The sequence below is a fragment of the Trametes versicolor genome (assembly GCF_000271585.1).
Source record: "Trametes versicolor FP-101664 SS1 unplaced genomic scaffold TRAVEscaffold_9, whole genome shotgun sequence".
NCBI classification, from domain to species: domain Eukaryota; kingdom Fungi; phylum Basidiomycota; class Agaricomycetes; order Polyporales; family Polyporaceae; genus Trametes; species Trametes versicolor.
In genome coordinates this window covers 1,247,922-1,272,062 of record NW_007360329.1, presented here as the reverse complement: position 1 = coordinate 1,272,062, position 24,141 = coordinate 1,247,922, and the positions used below count along the sequence as shown (strand labels likewise).

Genomic DNA, 24,141 nt, shown 5'->3' with positions numbered 1-24,141 from the left:
ATAGGAGACACTGCCTGCCGCAACACGGATACAAAGATCTTGACTGGCGACGCTGGGCTGAGGAAGGGCGAGCGGTGCGAGCTGCAGCACAGAGAGTCGGAGGAGATGGGGGAAATTGGCAAGAGACGAGCGTGAGCCGAAAGCGGCTGACGGCGCCAAACCGCCAAGGCACTGGCGGAGCTTGGACGATCGACGATTCGCCGTCCAGCTCAACCACCTCGCTCTTTTCCACGACGACAACAACAACTGCGACAACAGCGACGAGAACAACGAGAACAACAAACACGCCTCCCCATCGATGGATCCAGTCACACTAGGTGATCCCTCGCCCTCTGCCCGGCAGTCCATTCTGGGTTCCTTTCTGCGCGGGAGACCCCGCGGCACCTCCCAGTCTCACCCCTCTCCACCCCACGACGCCGTCACCAGAGACTCTCCACCCCCCGCCATTGCCCCCGTCGACCACGCTTCAGGCCACCGTCGTCGCCCAGCAGCAGCCTCCTCGAACCTTCAACCATCCATCTCGCAGTCCAACTCAACCCCCGGCTTCTCCCAGATGCTTCGCAGACGACGCTCCGCAGGTACCGTCGCCGCTGCCTCGTCCCATGCCCCCGCCGTAGCAGTCGCGCGCACTGTCACTGGCCCCGCGATATCGTCGTCCGCGCCTGCCGCCAGCAGCGGGCCAGCGCACCGCATCCGCCTCGTGCCTCATCTGGACTCGCGCCGGTCTCTTCGGTTCGACCCCATCTCGCGCGACGTGCGCGAGAGCGATACCCCACTGCGTATAGGCCGATTCACCGACCGCTCAGGACTGGGGCTAGCGGCAGCCAATGCAATGGGGTCCAACAAGCTAGCATTCAAGAGCAAGGTCGTCTCCCGCGCGCACGCGGAGATTTGGGTTGAAGCCGGGGGCAGGTTCTTCATCAGGGACACGAAGTCGAGCAGTGGAACCTTCCTGAACCATGTTCGATTGTCGCCAGCGAACAACGAGTCACGTCCGCACGAGCTCAAGGACGGCGATCTTCTCCAACTGGGTGTTGATTACCAGGGCGGCACCGAGGACATCTACAAGTGCGTGAAGATCAAGGTTGAGGTTGGGAGAGAATGGCAAAACCACACGAACCCCTTCAAGTACGTCCTGTCTTTCCTGCTGAATTCCGATATGTTCTGACGGTTTCTACAGCGCGAACGCCCTGAGGCAACTCAAATCGATCGCCATCCCACAACAGTCCACTTCTTCCGGGAAGAAGGTGGCATCGAAATCCACGCTGCCCGACTGCTGCATCTGTACGTATCTCCCCGATCTGCGCTCGGGGTCCACTAATCTCACCTAATCCTAAAGGTCTCTTTGGCGTGACGATCCACCAGGCCCTCTTCATCGCACCCTGTTCACATGCGTTCCACTACAAATGCATCCGCCCCCTCCTTGAGACGCATCACCCCGCCTTCTCCTGTCCACTCTGCAGAACATTTGCCGACCTGGAGGAGGATGTTGAAGTCGAGGCGGACCAAGACTTCGATGCGCAGTCCATTGCGGAGTCGTCTGCTGCGATCGCAGCGGTGGCGGTAGCGCTGACCGCTGTAGGCGACCGCCCAAACACCGGCGATGGGAGTAGTCGGGAGCGTGACAGGGAGCGTGACGTCGGTGCGGAGACCGAGGTAGAAATCGACATGGGGGCCAGCCGTTCCGGTGTCCGCGGACGTCGTGCACCTCCACCCGGGGGCGCCGGTTCCGCGCGCAATCCGTCGGCCGCCGTAGCGGAGGACGTGGACGCCGAGATGGAGGACATGGTCATTTTGCCGCCCCTGCCGGAGAGCAATTCTGCGCTTGCGATTTCTCAAGAGTACATCGACGGCGATCGCATGGTCGACATCAGGGAGAACTCTGACTCCCCGGTCCCTGGCCCTGCTCGTTCGAACGGGCGGGGCACCCCAGGTGGATACTCGGAGGGCGACTTCGAGGTCGAGGGCGGCTCAAGCGATGGCAGCGGACATGCCATTGAGCACGCTGGCTCTATGCCCGGCAAGCGCAAGCGGTGACAACATCACCCTTCACGCATACCCCCTCCACCCTCTCGCGCTGCTGCTTGGCGACCGCGGGCGTTGCATGTACGCCGCTACGAACGCGAACATTCTGGCTAGCACCCCGTATACCTCCCTCCTCCGTCCTGCCGTGAATACACCCATGATCTCGGTACTCCTCCCCCCTTTTCCCGTCTGGCACGCGCAAGTGTATATCCACCCCGTTGTATCCGGAAACTCGTAGAATTGTTTTGTGCTCTGATGATATAGTCTGTCTCTCCGTGTGGTTTCTACAGCCCTTATGCCTCCTCTCCTACGACCGAACATGACGGTACACTACACATATGTATGAATATAATATTTCTGGGTAATCGCGCCGTCGCTCGATGTACATGTCCGTATTCCGAGATTCTTTGGGATGAATGCGCCGGGGTGCACACATGTCGCCGGGCGGTGGTCGGGGGCGCACAGGTGCGTGGGTCTCGAGCATGTCAACACTTGCACGATAGCCTGCTCGGCGGGTTGATTTCATCAATCAGCAATTGCGTACGGATACATGTCCACAATAATGGCAGGGTTCACGAGCGTATCAATGATGCAATACCATTGAATGTCACTCACACTCTCACAGACCTGAGACTAAGCATATACTCCGATATTAGTACCTCCGTTTACCGAATACAAGTACAGCACACGACGGGGCCACCCACGCAGCCCGACATCCAAAATGCTTTTGCGCCGCCTCAAGGACCCCCAGCAAGCGCCAGAATGCGCGAAACCGCCTGCTCCGCCGCCGACATCAGCACTCCCTGCGGGTTCCCTATCGGCAGCGACGGGATGATGGACGCATCAACGATGAACTGCACAAACGTCACTTCCGTCAGTGCCCGCGCGCGTCGGAAATGAGGCGCCACAGCGCTCACCAGGTTGTCCGTGTTGAACACCTTCGCGTTTTCGTCGACAACTGCGGTGGACGAGCTCGTGCCCATCTTCGCGGCGCCCACCCAGTGATTGGAGCACATTGTCGCCTGTGGCCAGCGTTTGTATCAGCATCTGTTTCAGGCTGCGGTGGTACCGCAGTAGAAGCCACGCACCGGATCGTAGGCGGCAACGTATTGCTCGAGCGTCATCGTGTTGTCGGGGGTGATCATCGTCAAGCCAGGCACTGAAAACGACACATGAGCCGTGTCCAACCTCACTCGTACCGGGAACCTACCGTTCTTCATGGTGGACGTCACGTCATGTAGGGCTTGCAGCAGGACCGTCTTGTCGACGGAGTTGGTGAGCCATGGGTTGACGAGGGCCTTCGCGTTCAAGGCAGCATCGACGCCAATGCGGCCGCGGGACTGAATACCGTTGGACAGGTAGAGAGTGATTGTGAAGATCTCGCTCGCGTTGTACGCAACGGATGTGTTGACGGACGCTGCACCAGGGCGAACAGTTCCTTGCGCCTGTAGTTCGTATCAGACATCGCACTTCTGAGGTGATGAGAATGCTCGACGCACGTAGCGGGTGATGCCATCGCTGCCACCGTATGCTCTCCAGAAGTTCAGCCTGTAGTAGCACATGTCAGTCGTTATAAGACCTCATGGTCAATGATATAGGACGTACTTAGGGGATGCACCGGCCAACACACCGGAGCGGCTCTGCAAGTACTGCTGGGCATCCGCGGGCCTGGGGTTGGACCACACGTCAGCCCAGTTGTCGTAGGCGTCGATGCTCGGGTGGGTGAAGACCAGCTATATATTACATCAGCCTTCCATGATACATACGACCGCATACATAGACACTTACGTTGATCGACGGGTTGTCAGACACCGACTGTCCGACGGGCAGGTTAATCCACTCGCTCTGCGGGGGAAGGTTCGCCGCGGCCTGGGCGTTGCTCTGCACGGTCTGGAGCATGTCCGTCGGCCCGATACCGCTCTGGAAGAGGATACGGGGAGTGCCGAAGGAACCACCGGAGAGGATGACACGGCCGTTCGGGTTCAGGGGCACGATACCATCCGGTCCGAGCGTGTTGTCGTTCGTACGGACACCGAGGATCGTCGACCCGTTGCGGATGACCTGCGTGACGAGTACGTTGTCCTTGTACACGAAGTTCTTGCGCGCGAGCGCGGTCTCGAAGTACGTCGCGACGGGGCCCGCGCGCTGGCCGTTGAGGAAGTCAAATGCGCTGAATCCGAATACGTGGTCCTTCGAGTCGGGGTTGTCGTTGATCGTGATTTGCGAGTAGCCCTGGCCCGAAAGCAGCTGCTGGACGACGGTGGCGGACTGCTCGAGGTAACGTTGTCCATCGGCGGAGGGGTGGTCCGTGCTCGGTAGGCGCTGCTTCAGCTTGTCAGTGAACGGCTGGTGGTTGCCCCAACTGCTCGGCCACCCGCTCGCGGTGGAGAAGTCGCGGCTGTTGGGGTACCAGTAGAGACTGTAGAAACAGTGTTAGAACCACCGGCGGCTGCACAAAGGAACCGGACTTACGCTCCGTTGACCGAGGTACCGCCACCAAGCAGGCACCCCGCAAAGAAGTTGGTATCTGGAAGGCTTCTTCAGCTGATGTTCTGTGGTTGGCTCGCGACAGACTCACCCTTGCACCACCAGAAAGGGTTAGTGTCGGTGAACAACGTCTCGAACAATCCCGGGACGTCGAATTTTGTGAGCTACATGAAATGTCAGTCAGAACCCTCGCGAAAATGATGGATATATGCGCGGATTATGTACTCACGTTAGCAGACTTGGCCCATGTGGCGTCATACGTGCCACCGGTCTCCGCAGTCGAGGGTCCGCCACGCTCGAGAAGTAGGACTTTCTTGCCGGCCTCAGACAAGCGATCGGCAGTGACGAGCCCACCAGGGCCAGCGCCGACGACGATGTAGTCAAACGGCGTAGCCTACAAAATCGTCAGCTACGGGTCAGGCAGCGCTTAAAGAAGATCCTCACAGTAGCGGTGGGACCGGTGGTGGTGGTAGTGCTGGAGGGGCCGCTAGGAACGGACGTGGGAGGGGGAGTCCCCGCGTTGCCTGCGAGGTAGTTCTGGTAGTTGGAGCTCTGAGCGTCGGGGAAGTTGATGCCGAAGAAGCCGACTAGAGTATCTTATTAGTATGCTGGTGGCCGCAGGTGCGTGTGGCCACTTACAGTCAGTGTGTTCAGCGAAGCTGCTGTTGGGGTCGGAGGGATCGTCTACCGCGACGTTCGAGAAGGCCCAGGCGAAGACGCCGGTGCCGGAGGGGTCGATGCTTCCGCCGTTCCAGGCTGTGGAGGGAGTAATCAACGGCGTGACCCTAACGAAGTGGAAGGACACGTACCTGTGCAGTTCTGGCAGCGGAACACAAACTTCCAGTGAGTCGAGTTGACTGAACTCGACGGCAGCTGGGTAATGGTCGGTCCCGCGTACGCTGCCGGCAATGTGTATCCGCTTCGTGATCCCCGCATTCAGTTTTATACATCGTAGCCAATGCTGAAATGTCACTCACGTCGCGTAGCGAGGCGAAGACACAATTTTGTTCCCATCCGGCCATGCGACGAGAAGAAGGTTCCCGATCATGGCTCCTCCGAGAGCTAATCCAATCCATTGTGCCTCGTTGGGCGCAACGAATTCGCCGATGAACTCTGTGCTGGTGGATGCTTGAGGGAGGACGATTCCATAGGTGACGCTGTGCACCGGGTCGGTGACGCCGTCGAAGACGAAGCCATTGCCGGAGTCTACGTAGGGTGCGGCGACTTGAGAGTACACTGTTCAATACGCATCGTTCAGCACTCTAGCTGGTTACACGAAAAAATGCATCGTACCGGAGCCGACCAATGGCAGCAGAGACAACAACAGGCTCTTGAACTTCATAGCGGGCGGTCGTAGTGTTGCGCTCACCGTGCAACAAGGTTTAAACCGCTCTTTATACGCCTCCCCGGGATGCCCAGCATTCCGGTATTGCGAGAAATAGCCGAACATTCAAGGCGCGGATAGGAGATTCGCGCCCGTATGGCGTGTACTCGTGCGTGCTATTCGCGGACGTCGGTCGCCTGTATGCTGTCGTTGGTACTGGTAACAAGGGGCAGGCAATGACGGGCGGACGCCAGCGCACGCGACGGCGAGAATTCGGATGGGCGGTATTGCCCGTGACCGTGAACCAGGTGAACATGGAGGGCATGAACGTTGCCAATACCCCGAGGATCTGCAAGTGGACCTGGACATCTGCGAAGACGATATGGCTGGTCTGCAAAGAACTGTCGTAACCGATGTATAACTCCCATCATCACTGGACTCGAGGGATGACCAATGGAACGCGCGCTGTTAGGTGACCGAGGATGCGCCGATCATCTGCCCGGAGCAGTCTTGGGCTATCGGAGCTCTGAGACGCGTCATTCCGACGGGTCGAAGCTGTAGAGAAGCGGTCGAAGTATGTACCTCGTCTGGGCACATGAGAGGACCCTGCGGGGCAGCGGCCCCGCACCCCACCCCCGCAGTCGCGGTGCTAATACGCCTGATAGCGTGTGCACGTTCTCCCTTCCCTTACGTAGCAAAGCATACTGTTGGTTGACGGCGAAGACGCGTACCTCCCCGACATTGTGTGGTTTCTCCGAAGGTGGTTCAACTTGTTGATATGGCGCAGCGGCAGCAGAAGCTATAAGTAGAAGGGATGTGGGAGCTATGTTTGGCAGTCAGAGTACATCGCGCAAGGAAAAGGCGGAAAGGATGGTTATAGCAGCAAGTGCGGCCACTTGGTGCATGGCGCTGGCGACGAGCTGAGGGAGACATCCCACCTGTGCTGTCGAATGTCCGATCATAAAACCCTCGGATTTGATCAAACGTGTGATCATACCTTTTGCAATGCACGATTATGTTCCTTAAAATTCTGGGAATCAATTCCTCAGCATGAGGATTCGAACATGCTGCACCTGTTCTGCTATGCTAGCTGTAAGCGCGACGTTTGATGCAAATACGAATATCCTCAAGCGATGGACTCACAGGCACTTGTTGGAGCAGGTGTATGACCTGAGGTTGTCTGTAAAATGTACCCAAGGCTTCGTCGTCCCATCGTAATGCCTAATGCGCCTAACAATATGGACTGAAAGGCGCTACCGCCTTATAGAGAGTCAAGTAGATCAGCTGCATGGTGAGCTTCAAAGTCAACGTCGCCACATGCTCCGGTAGCTAGAAGCTCTCGCTTGGTCCTGAAATTAACAGAAGCCGCATATAGCTCAAGTTTGTCTGTCGGATGTCCCATGGCTTCGCCTTCCACTGGGCCGACACTACGCGCGACTGCCTAACAAGGCCGCCCTGGGACGATACGATACAGCTTGAAAGGCTAGGAGAAGGCTGGACTGAGTGTGTGGCGCAGTAGCCCTCGCTGCAGGTTTAGACAATCGAGATCGGAGTCGACATGCCAGGGGGTAGTCGGGATTACGTCGAGAGAGTCGAGAACCCAAAAGTTATGACGGTCGCCAGGTGATGGAAGGAGGCGGTTGTTTGGCAAGAGCTTTGGATCCTAATAGACGTCAACAGAAGACAACAACCTCCGAGGACACTCGCGATAAGCGCCCCAACTTCGTTGATTATTGGCTCCCTGGATTCATCTGTACCTGAAGTAATGACATGGTGGCTGTAGCTAAGTGCAACGACTTCACTAAACATAAGTGGCTGCGGGATGGAACCGACCTCCACTGGTTACCACGACTCCGTGTATCGCTCGCATCCTGAACTCTACGCGGGGCAAGGCGTCGGTTTGAGACAGTAGAGTCGATGAGTTCGACTTGTCAAGAATCTGAGCAAGATGCCATGAGATCGTGTTCCTACACGCTTATTTACGCGAGGAAAGTGGCCCATTGTTCGACGAGATGAGGAACTCGCTTGTGGACGGTGTTCCGATGATTGAAAGCGAGCGTCTGAGGCCGGGGTTGGCGTCTAGTCGGTTTCCATCCTGCCTGCACTTGCACTGCGCTGTTCTGCTTGGCTGGCGTCCACTTCCGAACAGGTCTCCCGTCTTTGCTTGGGGTGGGCCTCCGCACGTCCTCAAGCACCTAGAGTGACTCAGAACGCGTCCTTCCTTTCGTTTTCTACTTCCAAGTTCTGAACATCCACCTCCGTTGCTTATCCTCGCACAAGTACTCGGAGCACTCGGTTTCCTCTTTCTTTTCTTTCTCTTCCCCCCCCCTCCGCTTCTGGCACATGTCGGCGACCGCCTCGGCCTCCTCCCCAACATCCTCAAATGCAGGCCCAAGCAGGCCAAACCTTGATAGCAATGAACAGAACAGGTACGCGCGTTCAGGTGCACACACTGGCGGATCGCGTTAGACAGCTGCCTTCCACAGTGTCGTGATCAAGGTCGGCATGCTTGGGGACTCGCAAATAGGGAAGACGAGTCTCATGGTGAAATACGTCGAGGGGCACTTTGATGAGGACTACATCCAGACGTTAGGTTCGTCCCCGTTCCGAGACATTGCAGCATGTCTCTCCAACGCTCACGCCTCCGCTATCGCCGTTAGGCGTCAACTTTATGGAGAAGACCATCACTGTGCGACGAACATCCATCACTTTCTCGCTCTGGGATCTTGGCGGGCAGCGAGAGTTCGTGAACATGTTGCCACTAGTGTGCAATGATGCCGTTGCGATCCTCTTCATGTTTGATCTATCGCGCAAGTCGACGTTGAACTCGGTGAAGGAGTGGTATCGGCAAGCGAGGGGTTTCAATAAGGTCTGTCCTCTTTCTGGTCCCGAGACATCTCCGCCTTTGAAACGAGAAGTCGTGCACCCCGCCCCACAACCATGACTCTGCCCACACGGAGCGTACGACTTGAGCTAATATTGGTTTATGTTGCGTAGACTGCGATACCCTTCCTGATCGGTACCAAGTTCGACACCTTCTCAACATTTCCGAGAGACGAGCAAGAAGAGATCACTAAGCAGGTTCGTGTTGAGGTTCTCGGTGCCAGTAGTGCTGTCGGTGCCAGTTGTGCTATCGGTTGACCCCCCTGAACTAGGCGAAACGCTTCGCAAAGGCGATGCACGCCTCACTGATCTTCTGCTCGACGTCGGCATCGATAAATGTGCAGAAGATTTTCAAGATCGTGCTGGCGAAGGCGTTCGACCTGAAATGCGTCATCCCAGAAATCGACGGCGTGGGCGAGCCGGTACTAATGTACGTCGACGTATAGTGTTGGAAGGAGACGGTGTCCAGAGTTCAGGGCGTGGACTGGGTTCGAGCGGGAAGCGCAAAAGAATCAGGTGCGTGCGGTGTCCATCGTACACTCCTACGTCAGTAGGGTATGAATAGATCTATGCAGCATGTGTCTGACTCGTGCCCGCAACCAGCCTGCCACAATGGTGACAACATCACCCCAGAACAGCGCTCTTTGAAGGAGACCACACTGTTCCACCCTATGCCGCGTGAAGCACATGGACAAGAAGGGTCCAACAATGTCAGGCAACGGACTATATCGATCTGTCTCCTCGGAACCTACTATATTCCGCCGATACTTCCCCCATCCCACGTTGTCCTCCCCGCCTCCGAGCCTCGACTCCTCGTTACCCCTTCGCCACTCCCCCCTCCCCAGTTCTACTCGATTCCCCCCCATTACCCTCCCCTACCCCGGTCGCCATCGTCTCGCGTCTTAGTACCACCCCACCACGCTCGTACACTGTTGTCGTTCTGTCCGTTTGCTGCATTTCCTATGTCACCGCTTACTGCTTCTCGCTCGTCTGCATCGCCCCTGAGTATATAATCACATCCGCCGTCACTCTATCGCTTCGCATGCTCACCTCAAATTTTCACCTCCAAATAAGCCTTCATTGCTACATAAATAAGACATATTCCACTAATCGCAGGAATTGTATGATGTACTTCCGCGGCCCTCACGATCGTGGTGCCGCAAGCATGCGCGCTCGCGAAAAGTGTGTTGCGCCAAGTTTTATGCAGCGGCGACGTGTCTCGTGCTGAACGGGCCCAGACTGCTCCGCAGCTTCGTACGAGAGCAACCTGGGAAGGCCCGGAGGAGGTGCTGCCGATGTACTGGGCTATATGCACTTGTGGAACAGCGGCGACGATCTGGTGGCGGCGGCGGTGCTGTCAGCAACTTGGAAGTGTACCACGACCTACCGCGACCTCGATGTCTTTTTCTGCTTGCCTCCGCATGCCTCGACCACTGACGACCCTCGGTCTCTCACGAATGGCAGATGTACAGCGCCGCGCCTATGTGGGGAGCAGCATGGTTCCGCCGACAGCATTCGACGGAGTCCGGGAATGAAGGCGGACGGTCGACGCTTGTCCCGAAGTTTGCCGTAACAGCTCCGCCATCACCTCGGACAAAGTACAATGCTGCAGACGCGCCTCCTGCTTCTCCTTGCGTCTTTCTTATCATGTGTGATAAGCCCGGTGACTACTCCTCATGCGGTAGACTCAAACAAGACTCCCAGCAGCATGCCCATGCCACTCGCTGCCGCACACGAGCGCGGGCTGTCCGTCAACCTTACCTTCGCCTGCCGCCACCACGCGTGTAGGCCGTGGCATGTCGCAAATCCCGTCGGGAATATGGCGAGGCACGCACGGGGCTTCTCCTGGGGTGCTCAGTGCTTTTGCCAGTCCCGCCGCCGTCCGTGATGCTCTGCAGCTGCACACCGCGTGGTGTGCATATCAGTTGATCATTCCGGTAAGCTTATGACCTCTAGACCGACCTCGAGGAACGCGCTGACCTCGAAAGAAACCCTATCATAGCGCACAGGCCCGCTGCTTCTTTCGCTGTTTTCCTGATAGCAGTTCTTTCTTGGGAAACATGCTCGCCTGCTATCGTTTACCCGGCCCACTCGGTCTCGCCTTGAGGAGCAGACAAAGTTAGACACTCGTTCATTTTCACAGCCATCGTCCAGTAACCTGGGCAACCTATGGTGGTGCATTGTGCACCGCGGAGGCTGAGCTCTTCAGGTGGTCTACCCGAAGCGTACCCCGTATGCGGGAAATTCGATATCGCTGTGAGCCCGCCAGATTGTCCGATAAACTGATGAAGCTCATGTTGTTTCCCTCTGCAGCCGACCATTCAAACATCTGCCCAGTGGGACGCCGTTCCGCCGCAGCGCTTGCATACGGGGGCTTGCCTGATGAGGCGTCCGGCGAAGCCCATGACATCTCGAAGGCCGCCTCGACCGCATGGAACATATCTGTAGACTCAGATGCCGCGCGTCGCGCCTCGTTTGGGCGGCCTTGGGTGTGGTCATTCACGCTGCATGCCTCGGCTTCGTGACAAGCCTGCGGAACGGGATCCGAGAAGCCCTTGTGCAGCGATATACAAAAGCCTCCGGTGCACCGAACGAGCAGACAGAGCGACTTCCACCCATCACTCGCCATACTCGTGCCATGGCTCTGCCAGCTACTCTCAAGCGTGCTTTCTTCCTCGCCGTGGTGGCGTTGTCTGCCCTAGTCGTCGTCAATGCGACCCAGGCCATGCAGCGCCCGGACGCGTTCAAGGACGCGCCGCGCAAATTCGCGACGAGCGAGGTGAAACCGCAGGTCATCCACAAGCGCGCGGGGTCCAAGGTGCAGGCTGCGTACTTCACCAACTGGTGGGTTGCTTTGTGGCTGAGATCGTACTTTGTCCGCATTCTGATGTCTGGCGTCTGGTAGGGGTATCTACGGCGCCAACTTCCGTGAGTGTTCGGCCACGGCCGGACATATCGTCTTCCTCCCATCCCGCTGACAACACCTACGCTGTAGAGCCGACCGACATCATTCCTTCTACCTTGACGCACATCGTATATGCGTTCGCCGACGTTTCCCCGGATACGGGGAGCATCTCCCTGACGGATTCGTATGCGGATGAGCAGGTCGGTGGTACTGCCATAGTTTGCATGACGGGACTGATGGTTCGTCGCAGAAACATTTCCCCGGAGACTCGTGGGACGAAACTGGCAACAACCTCTACGGATGCCTCAAGCAGGTGCGATGGATCATGCTATGTTTACTGCGGTCCGGTGGACTCACCTCACATCACATGCGTCCCATAGATGTATCTGTTGAAGCTCAAGAATAGGTTCGTATCGCCTTCCAATGGCCTCTACGAACAAGTTCTCATCACCATCATGACCGCAGGAACCTGAAGGTCCTCCTCTCTATCGGCGGGTGGACGTACTCGCAGTCCGGACACTTCAACTTCGTGACGGACGCGACCAAGCGCGCGACGTTCGTCACCAGCGCCGTCAGCATGATCGAGAACTACGGCTTCGACGGTATCGACATCGATTTCGAGTATCCGACCTCGGACCCGCTCGCGTCTGGCTTCGCATCCCTGCTCACGTCGCTGCGCACCGCGTTCGATAACCTGCAGAAGCAGAAGGGCGATAGCGTTCCTTATCAGCTGACGGTCAGTGCTCGAATGCTCCCGCACTTCCGCCAGTGCATTCTGATTAGGGATCGAATTGCAGGCTGCCGTTCCTGCCGGTTCCGACAACTATGCCTTCCTCAGGGTCCCGGCGATGAACGCTGCACTGAGCTACTGGAACCTTATGGTGAGTATGAAATGTAAACCAGGCTGTATACTGGCTGATTAAGGTTTAGGCCTACGACTACGCTGGCTCTTGGTTGACCTTTGTGAGTATCAAGTATACTTTCTCCTTGAAAAAACGAATAGACTGACCCTCTTCTCAGGCTGACAACCAAGGTAAAGACAAGGGCACCGTGATAACGTATTGAAAAACTCACTACATTTCATCGCTAGCCAACTTGTACGGCGGTGTGCGCACGAACGTCTCTACCGACAAGGCCGTCAAATGGTACATCGCAAACGGCGCCTCTGCGAACAAGATCAACATGGGCATTCCCCTGTACGGCCGTGCCTTCGAGAAGACGACAGGCATCGGTGCTGCTTACACCGGCGTGAGTATGAAGTGTGCATGCGATTATATTGCACACAGCTAATTTACTTGTCACAGATCGGCCCTGGGACTACTGAGGCTGGCATCTACTCCTACACGGCTCTCCCTCTGGCTGGTGCTCAGGTAGGATCCATCTCATGCACTCGGTAGCTAACATGCTGATTCCGCGATAGGTCTTCGAAAACCTGACGGACGTGACGAGCTACTCCTTCGACTCGTCCAAGGGCGAGCTTGTTTCCTACGACACTCCTCATATTGCGACGATCAAAGCGCAGTATGTCCAGACTAACGGCCTCGCTGGATCGATGTTCTGGGATGTGAGTATCACGCCACTAGCACCAAGCCCATGTTGCTGATTACATTGCATCCTGCAGCTCTCCACCGACAAGGTTGGCTCGGACTCCCTCGTAGGCACGACGGCTGGCGTTTACGGTAGCCTTGATCAGACCCAGGTAAGCTAATCTCAGCCGTAAAATCAAGGACATGCTAACCTGTCTCCGCATAGAACCACATCAAGTGAGTCCTGTTGCGAAAGGGATTATATCGCCGTACTAACATGCCTCGTAGCTTCCCCAACAGCGAGTGGGACAACATCCGCAACAACATGGGCTCTTCCCCCAGTGCCCCGAGCTCGACCGCCCCTGCGGGCTCTCCAACCACCACTAGCGCCGCCTCGGCGCCCACCGGCGGCTCTGGCCAATGCGCTTCCGTCCCGGCCTGGAGCTCTGGGGTAAGCCACTATCTCTGCGACTGCAACCTTAGGAGTTTGTGAGTCTAACTTTGCAACCAGGCGATCTTTACCGGTGGCCAGCAGGCTTCCTACCGTAAGCGCTTCCCGTCTCTGGAAAATACCAATTTCTGACGTCTTGACAGAGGGCCATCTCTGGACCGCTAAGTGGTGGACTGAGGGTGACACCCCTGGCGGCGCGGGTGAGTACCCCCAATATGTCACCCCTCTCTATCTGGCTCACTCTCGGCTTGCAGCTGGTGTGTGGACGGACAACGGCGCATGCTAGATGACGCACATTCACGACATTACGATCTACATTGGGAAGTACGCGGCTAGTCCGCATACTGTGGCTGAGGAAACATGCAACTGTGTGTAAATATTGGCAATCATCGAAATCAAGTACTCCAGACGTTCGGCATCCCTTTAGAATGAACGCGCTTGGGAGTGACATGATCAGTAGATCTAGTCTTCATGCGGTACTCCCTTGGCCGGAGCCGACGCCAAGCGCCGGCTTCCTCAGGTTGAGCTTGGGCGTCTCTGAACTTGTATCCGCTTCCGCCACTCATGTCACTGCATGCTCGCCAACTTTGATCCTCAGTGTGCCTGAGCGTGCCTGGGACAAAAGTCACCAGAATATCATAGGTAAATGGTCGGATGACAGTTCCCATGGTGTTGTACTCATAATAACTTTGCGCTTCTGACACCAGGGTCCAGTATAGCCTGAACATTTGAATACGCGCCAGCGCACCCTCAATTGTAGTCCACAGGAGGTTTGGATGACCACGCAGTACATCGTCCCAGTGGCTTGGAGTGCTCTTCAATCCTCGTGGAGTGCTGCGTTATACGGGTAACTAGTTGCAGTGGTGGTGTTTATGCAACACTCGTAGAATGCAAGAGAATGCAGCAAGTCGCTGCGCCCCGGAGCTCTTGTGCGCGCGGAAGCATCGCTGCACTCCATGTGCATCAGCATTTTGGTGGTCTGCCGGATGTCCTTTTCCTGCCTCTGAATTACCCGCACTCGAGTATGCTGCGTAACGTCAGCCAAGTCGCCGCCCCGTGGACCTACAAAAGCCGCCAGATGAGAGAGCGTTCACTGACCTGCCCAGTCCGAGCGACGTCCCTTCTCTCGCCCAACATGGTACTTTCGGCTTTTCTGCGCCGCGGCATTCTGCTTACAGCCGTGACCTTGACCGCCCTAACTCTTGTCAATGCTACCGAGGTCATGCGCCGCCCGCCCACATTCAAGAACCACCCGCATAGCGTCGACACTCAGCGCAAGGTCAATCTTCACGTCGTTCACAAGCGCGCCACGTCGGGCTCGAAGGTGCAAGCTGCGTACTTCACCAACTGGTATGTCGTTTCGCAACTTGATCTGCGTATCTTCGTTCTTATTTCGGTTTTAGGGGCATATACGGTGCCAATTTCCGTAAGTTTTCACCAGAAACTGTGCAGGCCGACCCACTGACAGACGTGATACTTCGTAGAGCCTACGGACATCGATCCCAGTGACCTGACCCACATCCTGTATTCGTTCGCCGACGTCTCTGCCGACACGGGTTCCATCTTCCTGACCGACTCTTGGGCGGATGAACAGGTACGTGATGCGTGATATGATACCTGCAGGACGCGTTTTCAACAGGCCTCTTAGAAACACTACGCTGGCGACTCGTGGAATGACGTCGGCAATAACCTCTACGGCTGTCTCAAGCAGGTATGCGCATTGTCCTATGCTCGATTGCTGTCTGGGGGCGTGGCGTTGATCCATTCTCGATAGCTCTACCTTCTCAAGCTTAAGAACAGGTGTGTTTACCTTTACGTCCATTCATTACTCAGCGCTGACAAATCCCTAGAAACTTGAAGGTCCTGTTGTCCGTCGGCGGCTGGACCTACTCTCAAGCAGGTCACTTCAACTTCGTCACTGACGCTACCAAGCGCGCGGCCTTCGTCACCAGCGCTGTCAGCCTGATCGAGAACTATGGTTTCGACGGTATCGACATTGACTTCGAATACCCCTCATCCGACGCTCTGGCTGCTGGTTTTGCAAGCCTGCTTACCTCGTTGCGGGTCGCGTTCGACAACTTGCAATTGCAGAAGGGTGATAGTACCCCATATGAGCTGACGGTAAGTACCTGTTGATGAGGCATCTGTCCGGCTTCCTGACGACCCCATCATAGGCCGCCGTCCCCGCGGGCTCAGACAACTACGAGCACTTGCACGTTTCTACGATGAACGCTGCACTCACGTACTGGAACCTAATGGTGAGCTTTAAAATCACCGTTCACGCGCCACGCAACTGAACCCCGTCCGTAGGCTTATGACTACGCTGGATCTTGGTTGAGTTGGGTAAGTGCTGCTGCACTCGTTGGATCGTACGCCAGTCGCTGACCCCACCATCAGGCCGATAATCAAGGCACGTAAACGGGACCACGAAGGTCGGATTACAGCTGACTTAGCTCCTTCAGCCAACCTCTACTACGGCGCGCGTACGAACGTCTCGACCGACAAGGCAGTGAAGTGGTACATCGCTAATGGCGCGACCGCCGGAAAGATTAACATGGGTATTCCTCTCTATGGTCGCGCATTTGAGAACACCAACGGCATCGGTTCCTCATACAGCGGGGTGAGTGGGCTTGCGCTGCAATGAGCTCGTGCCTGTACTCATCATACGGCAGATCGGTCCTGGTACAATCGAGGCCGGCGTATACTCGTATAAAGCGCTTCCACTTGCCGGTGCTCAGGTACGTGGCGGGTGTCCGTCCCCTAGCTCCCGATCGTCTCTAAAGGCCCCGTAGGTCTATGAGAACTTGACGGACGTCACTAGCTATTCGTACGACTCGTCTAAGCGGGAGCTTGTGACGTACGATACCCCGAACATCGCCTCCATCAAAGCTCAGTACGTCCGCGACAAGGGGCTTGCTGGCTCTATGTTCTGGGAGGTACGTGTCTCCATGATGACCCCCTGTATGACTGAGGACCTAACAATCGTGTTGCATCGTTAGCTGTCGACGGACAAGACAGGCTCTGACTCGCTCGTCGCTACGACTGCCAATGTGTACGGCAGTCTTGACCAGACGCAGGTATATTTGAACTCTAAGCCATGTCACCTTCGCCCTCGCTGATCCATCCCGTACCAGAACCACATCTAGTACGTTTATCCTGCTGACCTCAATGCATCCTAGTATTGACCTTCTGTTCAGCTTCCCCAACAGCAAATGGGACAACCTTCGTAGCAACATGGGCCAGTCGACGGGAGGATCATCCTCGTCCTCTTCTTCGAGTCGCTCTTCTACCTCGTCCACACGGTCGTCCACCACTTCCACGCGCTCATCCACGTCTCAGAGCTCATCCACGTCCCGGAGCTCGTCTACGTCACGGAGCTCAACAACATCGTCCTCTCGCTCCTCGACGAGTTCTACCCGTACCTCGACCACACCTACCAGCACCAGCCGCTCTTCGACTACCCAGAGGTCTACCACTTCCACTTCCTCTCGCCGCTCGTCGTCGACCACCCGTCGCTCATCGACATCTACTCGCAGCTCGTCTACCACTTCCCGCTCGTCCACCTCCTCCAGCGCGGTCACCACCCCTACCGGTGGTTCTAGCTCGGGGGCTTGCGTTGGTGTATCCGCCTGGGGCTCAAGCGTGAGTGTCATCCTTCAGTCATCGCCCTAATAGCAGGCCGCTGACGTATTCTGCAGACGACGTACACCGGTGGCAACAAGGCCACGTACAGTAGGTCTACTTCGACGCCACGCATCAGACATTCTCTAACCACTTTCTCGTAGACGGCCATCTATGGACTGCGAAGTGGTGGTCCTATAACGACACCCCCGGTGGCCCAGGTAAGCACAGTCTAGCCCGTGCCGTCACTTTCCCTGACGATCGATTCTACTGTAGCTGGGGTTTGGACCGACAACGGCAACTGCTAGTTGTTTCCGACCACCTTATCGCGCCAGCATACTATCTCATGCGGACGCTTAAGTTAGATTTACACACACACGATTGTATATATGTAGCAAATCAAGTACCCCAAGGACATACACGAATCCAAATGCATGAAACCATGTCTTGCCACTATGCATACGTCGCGATAGATCTACAGGTACAGTGACGAGCAGAAGATGACCGAGTTTGGCCGCTCCAGCATTTCCGACGCCTTCTCGAACTTCTCCTGCAGCTCGTTGTTGCCGATGACCTTTGCGGCCTGCGCCATCTGGCGGATGAGCTCCTGCAGGCGCCGGAACACACGGATGAGGCTGCCTTCGAACTGGTCGGTGAGCTACAAGCGGCGGGAGTTAGTACTTCTGGGTGAGCGCCGAACAGCAGCAGTGCGACGCACCTTGCAGATATCCGAGAACGATGCCCCTCGGCACCACTGGACGACAGCGTCCATAAGCTCGACCTTGAAGGACTGCACGTACTCGTCCTCGTTGACAGGTAGCTTGGACTCCTTCGAGACCTTTGCGATGCGTCGCGCGATTTCCTGCATGACACGCAGCGGTGCCGCGAGTTCCTCCTTGAGCTTTGTCACCTGCTCGCTCTGAGATGATCCAAGTTAGCGCACGTCTCGTGTTCATATAGGGAAGCAAATGTATACGTACCTTCTCTGTGAAGACGAAACAGCTGAGCAGACCCGCGCACTGCTCCGGAGTGAGCGTGTTGAAGACACCGTTGAAGATGAGCTCCGTGAGCAGTAGCTCGTCGCCCGTGCTGATCTCGCAAGCCACGCGACCTTTCATGTCGACGATGTCCGACGCGTTCGTGAACCCTAGGCGGCGGAGGACGCGCTTGCGGCACTTGAGCTCCTCCATCTGCAGCACATCTTCCGTCGCTTGCACGCGTTTCCGCAGCTCGCGGATGCGCGCCTGGTGTTCCTGTTTCCGTGCGTACAGTGTGTAGAGCTCTGGTAGGCGCGGGTCGCTGTGAAGCGTGCTCGAGAACATCTTCTTCTCCATAGTATCGATTTTCTGGGCGAAGCGTCAGTCATAACCGTTCGTGATTCAATGCGAGACGCCATGTTCACCTGGACAAGTTCCTTGAACTTCGCATCGGTGATTTTCATGTCGGCAATAGGGTCCAGGAGTGGGATACCCGTGGGGAACCTGCTCTGCACCTCTAAGACGGCCTTCCATGTAGTCTCTCGCTGCTGGAGCGGTCGGAGATCCTTCGGCATGAATATACGCAACCGACTGATGGAGTCAATCGTGGAGAGCGTGACGGGAACGACGAGCGGCTCGCCACCACGTCCTGCCAAACATGGCTGGATGCCGCCAGGGGTGGGTGTGGTAACGTTACGGTCCTTGGGCAGTGTCGAGCCTTTTGTACAGTAGAGCAGCACATCGACGATGTATTGTTCATGGGCGGGCACGTCCTCAGGTTTCGGCCCGGGGCGGTTCTGCGAACATCGGGTAAGTGCCATATTAAGCGTTGTGCGAAGTGAATGGTCATACCTTGGGCGGTAACCGCTTTTGGTAGTTGACGATGACGCCCCAGCCAAAGTCGAGCTTTTGATGCTTGACCTTGACGAGACGTCCGGGCTGGAGGAAGGGCAAGCTGTAGTTAGGGTGCGTGATGACCTCTCTGAAGTCCGCAGCCATCTGGTCGAGCTGCTGCCGGAAGTCGTAATAGCTCGCGACAAGCTCCTCGTCCGGTACAACAATCGCGTCTTTCAGCTCCTCCTCCTTCCGGAGCTCTACATAAGGCGAATGCGGTCAGCGAAAAGTTGATGAATATGGCATTGTGGGACACTCACCGCCCTCGATGACGGGAACCTCGGCGTTGCTCTGGAACTGGTAGAAACACCGCTCGAGCATGAACTCCGGACTGATGCCCTCGACCTTCATCAAGTTGAGCACCATGTTGTACCCGAGATGGAACGCGGAGTCGAGCCGGTCCGCCTCGCCCTTGATCATCTCCTTCGCCGCCACAGGCTCTAGCTTCTCGTCGCACATCATGATCACGACACCGCGGTCGTCGAGCCCGCGACGGCCCGCACGGCCGGACATCTGGATGTACTCGCCGGACGAGAGGTTGCGGAAGTCGCGGCCGTCGAATTTGCGCGCCGCGGTGAACACAACCGTCTTCGCGGGCATGTTCAGCCCGATCGAGAAAGTCTCGGTCGCGAACAGGACCTTGATGAGCCCCTCCTGGAAAAGGATCTCGATGACCTCCTTGAGAATCGGGAGCAACCCGCCGTGATGGATGCCGATGCCGCGCTTGAGGAGCGGGAGGAGGTTCGCGATTTGGGGTAGCTGCCGGTCGTCCGGGGCAAGGTTCTCAATCGCGTTGTTGAAGATGTTCGCGACGAGGTCCTGTTCATCCGTTGAGTTGAACTCTAGCTTAGACAGCGTAAGCGCGAGCGCTTCGCACTCGCGTTTGCTGAACGCGAAAACGATAACGGGGTTGTAGTTCTTCAGCATGATCATCTTGATGATTTTCTGGATGTCCGACGAGCCTGTTTCGTATGAGCACACGCAAGAATAGTATGAGGTCGAGAGACTTCACCCTTCTTCTCGGTGCCCTTCTTTGTCTTGCCCTTCCTTCCCTTGCCTGCTTTCGGATCCGCGGGGTCGTCGCCCATCGTATCTTGCAGCATGCCCATCGCCTTCGTGAAGTTGTCTTCCCGGAACTCGCCCTTCTCGTTGACAACGAGGTAGATACCTTCACCCCCAGCTGGGAAGAGATAATGTTGTAGTGGCGTGGGCCGGAAGTCGGTGTAGACGATGTGGCAGGGTTGTTCATGGGACTTGCATATCCACTCTGCAAACTGCATCGCGTTGGGGATGGTGGCGGACAGGAAGACATAGCGCACGCTGTGTGGTAGCAGGATTATGGTCTCTTCCCAAACGACACCTCGTTCCTTGTCGCGCATGTAGTGGACCTCATCGAAGATGACCCACGCGACTTCGCGCATGATCTCGGAACCGCGGTAAAGCATTGACCGCAAAATCTGTGAATGCTACGTTAGTCCGCCACAAGCCCATGCAACGCGGGGACGCACCTCAGTCGTCATGACCAGACATGTTGCGCTCGGGTTGATTGTGACGTCTCCGGTCATCAAGCCCACGTCCCCGAACTCGGCAAGCATCTCACGGTACTTCTGATTGCTCAGAGCCTGTATGTTCGAAAAGGAGAAAAACATGATTTATTGCGCTTCCGGACGGAGGTCTATTTACTGGCCTTGATCGGACTTGTGTAGATTACTCGCTGCTTCTGTAGCAGGCACTGCGCAATGGCATACTCTGCTACTACCGTCTTTCCTGCACTCGTATGTGCGGAGACGAGCACGCTCTCATTTCGCTGGATAGCGTACACCGACACTTGCTGGAACGGGTCGAGAACGAACTTGTATTCGCGGGCCGGTTTTTCTGGGGGCACATGGTTGGCGATAGGTACGTAGGGGTACCCTGGGGGAACGGCAACTTGGTGTCGTACCTGCGTTTTGAGATTTAGCAAGCGCGTTGGAGTGGACAATCAATGTACTTCACCTGATGCCGAAGCTCCAGACGGGATCCTGCATCGACGGCACCTGTCAATCCAGCACTAGCCGCAACCTCCCGTTTGGCCTCAATCTCGACTTCGTCGACAACAACCGATTTTGGGGAGGCTAGACGCGGTTTCTTTGGTTCCGAGGGACCTGCGGCGTTGCTGGAACCTTCTGCTATGGGGTCGCTTTCCTTCCGTTGCGGAGGGGTGATAGCCTTGCGTTTCCTCGCCGTGCTCTTCGCCTGGGACTCGGTTTCCATATGAACGTCGCCATTAGCGTCTTGTGATGGCTGTTTCTGTTGCGCACTGTCGTCCAGGAACGAGAAAAGGTCGCTGGAGTCCATGCTAGCGCTGCAAGCAAGTGAAGCGGTCGTATGTCAAGGTACGGAGGTAGCAGTTTCGACCAGATGTTCCCTTCAGTGAGCTGTATCACCAGTTAACACAGCCAAAGACCAGGGAGAGAACGATGAAGACTAAGGAGGCGTGAGGAGAGGTCGGGTCAAGGCTCTGCGCGTTGCTTTTTGGAGGAAGGAGAACTCTCGGTGATTTCCGGTCGTATAAGCGCTCGTGTGTGTGCATCCATCGCGTGCGCGACTCACTCCTCGGAGGACGTCGACGTCCTGCGACATCCTTCCTGGTCTCTTTCCCATAAATGTCCAATTGTATCAGGCTATCTTGCTGAATATACTCGGGGAACTGTATGTAACGTCAATGTGCTACACTCATCGACTGTGATTTTTGTCCAGACTCCCATAGGACCGGGCGGTGCATTGGTGAGTGCTAAACTACAGGCTCATAATTGACGGCCATGCAGGTACTAATAGTGTATACGAAGGCCTTCGCAAGGGCTCGCCTATCTAGGGTAGCCCAGTTGGCACTCGGAAGCTCACAGTCCCTGACATGACATTATAATTTCCGGAGGTGTGGTGAAGCAACGGTTTAGACCCGGAGTGCTCACTCCAAACGTTAGGAGACCTCTTGCCCGTGTGCGCTCGGGGTCGGTAACATGCTATACAACTCCTGAGGCAGATGCTATGTTCTTACTTCACGCCGAGACTAGCTCGCTAAACTTACCTTCTTCAATCATTGCTGGCCCGAAGGTGGGGACGAACTACTGCAGTGTGCTATATCAGTACGTACACATTCTCTAAACTTTTTAATGCCCGCACGAAGTTCACGGATGTCATTTAGGAGCGTTTCTACCATGTGCCACCAGAGACTTGACTATAGACGATGGCGCCGTCTCATACACACTTTCGGCAAGGCCCCTATCGAACATAACCGAAGAGTGCGTGCTTGTGCTCCTAATTTTACACAGGCACGAGAGGGAGCACTTCCAAACTCCCGCGTTTTATCGCAGACGCATCAACGGTCAGCGAAAAAAACGGCGCTCCTCCAAATCAAGCCATTATATGCGCTCGAGCTGATCAGAAGCTCACCCACCCTCGGTGGAATCGGTCCTTGGCTATTCATAACCGCTTGACCGCTCTCCACACCACGCGGTCGGACAGAGTCAGAGCCGCTCAGAAATTGAGGGTCTCGAGCACGACGTCAAGGGTATGTAATTCGGAAACATCTGCCAGCGGTGTCTTTTGCTCGGTAGTTTTTTTTTTCAGGTCGACGTCGGTGGTTCGGGGCGACCTGCCAGGCAGGAGGACCGGTGACATGCTCAGCCACATCCTCGCGGCCGGAGCGCCCGCAAGCATGCTTTGCGAGCATCGCCCACCGGACCTAGTGCGGTGCAGACGCTGCCAGGCCCTTTTCCGCCGGACGGTGCACCTCCGAGTGCGCAAGCGGCAATGGAGGAGGTCAGCCGGGTTCAGCTAGCGCGTCGGCGGCGGCCCCGACATTCGGTCCCCTCTGGGCGTACGTGTCAGTGTCACATCGCTTCAAAGAGGGTCAGCATCCTCTTGGTCTGTCATAAAAGGCGCAGACATGTGATTTAACACGCCGTCGCAGGGCCCAGATGTGGTAAACGTGCGCCCCTAGGCAACGGAGCTGACCAGGCCAATAGTTTTGGCGGACAGCTAGATACATCCCCGACGATGGCGGGCTTGGTGAGACACTCGATAGAGCGTCGACAGGCAAGGCACCGTGCATCAGCACGATCATGTCGTCCGAAGGTGAGTTTTTTCATGAGCCGAATCCCACAGCGTAATATTACGCAGGGTTTCATCGTCATCGACGTGATGTCAGTCCACGACCGCCCTCAGACAGAGCTCTGCCCGCTCCTGTTATCTCGCAAGGAGAAGTCTGATTTTCTCAACGGCGTGCGTTGAGCAATGTAAAGTTGCCGGCGGTGTGAGGCGGACTTGGTGGATGACGACCGCTGCACCCGACCGCCGGCAACCAAGGACGGCGAAGGTCTCGATCATGATCGCGGACTACGATTGGTCCCCCCCGCCTCCAACCGCCTCCCCCGCCCTTCCACGGGTCGCACATGGGGCACGGACGATCAGATGCACGCGGTCTTTCTCCACAGCGACATGCGTCCAAAAGGGAGAAGCGCGTCGATTTTCCTGGCAAAGATCGCTGCGGAGGGAAAGCATGGGACAGAATCGTCGCAAGCGGAGTTACTGGCCTTCGCGCGCGCGCCCGCGAGCATATGCTACGCCCACCATATATGGGCACGTACGTTCGAAGCGCGCTCCCCCGCCCGAGTCTGCTGATCTCCCCCGCCCACGGAGCAGGCTTCCGTGGTGATGGCGCCCTCGCGACGGTGCCTTCGCCCAGCTCCCATTGGGCCGCCCCGCGTTCTGCGCCCCTGCATCGTCGACGTCACCTGCGCGAGTGTGGGCATGCCGGCAATTCGACCTTCGCTCGTCCGGTTCCGAGTATCGCATGCAGGAAGCAGCGCTTCCTGGGCCCCCATATGACAGGGGACGGAAGTACATTGAGCTGATGCTGACGCTGCGGCTCAGAGATTTTCCATTCTTGTCGGTCAAACGCAAAACTAGAACGCCTCGTCCAAATCTGAACGGCCTCAAGTGGCTATATAAAGTCAGCCTCGAACCCAGCCTCCTCCAGGCAGTCGTCTCCACCCCGCCCCCCCCCC

At 56.6% G+C, this 24,141-nt stretch overlaps 6 protein-coding genes across 6 annotated transcripts; 4 read left to right on the top strand and 2 right to left on the bottom strand.

Moving 5' to 3' along the window:
- Positions 1–109: 109 nt before the first annotated feature.
- Positions 110–2,354, top strand: TRAVEDRAFT_152391 (SMAD/FHA domain-containing protein). Its single transcript, XM_008043276.1, has 3 exons — positions 110–1,128; positions 1,181–1,284; positions 1,340–2,354. Exons 1-3 carry the CDS (start codon positions 299–301, stop codon positions 2,035–2,037), a joined length of 1,632 nt encoding a protein of 543 aa, XP_008041467.1. The 5' UTR covers positions 110–298; the 3' UTR covers positions 2,038–2,354.
- Positions 2,355–2,711: 357 nt separating this feature from the next.
- On the bottom strand, positions 2,712–5,854 carry TRAVEDRAFT_73596 (cellobiose dehydrogenase; the record flags this gene model as incomplete). Its single annotated transcript, XM_008043275.1, has 15 exons — positions 2,712–2,879; positions 2,943–3,047; positions 3,114–3,184; positions 3,236–3,470; positions 3,525–3,573; positions 3,631–3,758; positions 3,814–4,444; positions 4,498–4,552; positions 4,604–4,676; positions 4,742–4,906; positions 4,957–5,099; positions 5,152–5,268; positions 5,322–5,431; positions 5,490–5,748; positions 5,806–5,854. 15 exons carry the CDS (start codon positions 5,852–5,854, stop codon positions 2,763–2,765), a joined length of 2,307 nt encoding a protein of 768 aa, XP_008041466.1. The 3' UTR covers positions 2,712–2,762.
- A 2,109-nt stretch (positions 5,855–7,963) lies between these two features.
- On the top strand, positions 7,964–9,265 carry TRAVEDRAFT_30527 (small monomeric GTPase). Its single transcript, XM_008042780.1, has 5 exons — positions 7,964–8,265; positions 8,323–8,429; positions 8,497–8,705; positions 8,834–8,917; positions 8,992–9,265. The coding sequence occupies exons 1-5, from the start codon at positions 8,180–8,182 to the stop codon at positions 9,163–9,165; spliced, it is 660 nt and encodes a 219-aa protein (XP_008040971.1). The 5' UTR covers positions 7,964–8,179; the 3' UTR covers positions 9,166–9,265.
- A 2,092-nt stretch (positions 9,266–11,357) lies between these two features.
- TRAVEDRAFT_73594 (uncharacterized protein) lies at positions 11,358–13,887 on the top strand (the record flags this gene model as incomplete). Its single annotated transcript, XM_008043274.1, has 18 exons — positions 11,358–11,563; positions 11,625–11,647; positions 11,715–11,824; positions 11,875–11,937; positions 12,005–12,030; positions 12,090–12,360; positions 12,422–12,505; positions 12,555–12,587; positions 12,645–12,657; positions 12,715–12,872; positions 12,929–12,994; positions 13,045–13,188; positions 13,246–13,323; positions 13,377–13,387; positions 13,439–13,601; positions 13,662–13,695; positions 13,745–13,801; positions 13,856–13,887. The coding sequence occupies 18 exons, from the start codon at positions 11,358–11,360 to the stop codon at positions 13,885–13,887; spliced, it is 1,572 nt and encodes a 523-aa protein (XP_008041465.1).
- An 849-nt stretch (positions 13,888–14,736) lies between these two features.
- Positions 14,737–17,530, top strand: TRAVEDRAFT_50320 (uncharacterized protein; the record flags this gene model as incomplete). The annotated part of the gene is made up of 18 exons (XM_008042934.1): positions 14,737–14,951; positions 15,005–15,027; positions 15,086–15,195; positions 15,250–15,312; positions 15,376–15,401; positions 15,452–15,722; positions 15,776–15,859; positions 15,912–15,944; positions 16,012–16,221; positions 16,274–16,339; positions 16,394–16,537; positions 16,601–16,678; positions 16,736–16,746; positions 16,799–16,878; positions 16,941–17,158; positions 17,300–17,333; positions 17,387–17,443; positions 17,499–17,530. The coding sequence occupies 18 exons, from the start codon at positions 14,737–14,739 to the stop codon at positions 17,528–17,530; spliced, it is 1,755 nt and encodes a 584-aa protein (XP_008041125.1).
- A 46-nt stretch (positions 17,531–17,576) lies between these two features.
- On the bottom strand, positions 17,577–21,430 carry TRAVEDRAFT_60006 (antiviral helicase; the record flags this gene model as incomplete). Its single annotated transcript, XM_008043273.1, has 11 exons — positions 17,577–17,880; positions 17,941–18,141; positions 18,203–18,568; positions 18,625–18,996; positions 19,052–19,293; positions 19,354–20,055; positions 20,106–20,550; positions 20,602–20,715; positions 20,781–21,035; positions 21,089–21,207; positions 21,238–21,430. The coding sequence occupies 11 exons, from the start codon at positions 21,428–21,430 to the stop codon at positions 17,698–17,700; spliced, it is 3,192 nt and encodes a 1,063-aa protein (XP_008041464.1). The 3' UTR covers positions 17,577–17,697.
- Between the last annotated feature and the right edge of the window lie 2,711 nt (positions 21,431–24,141).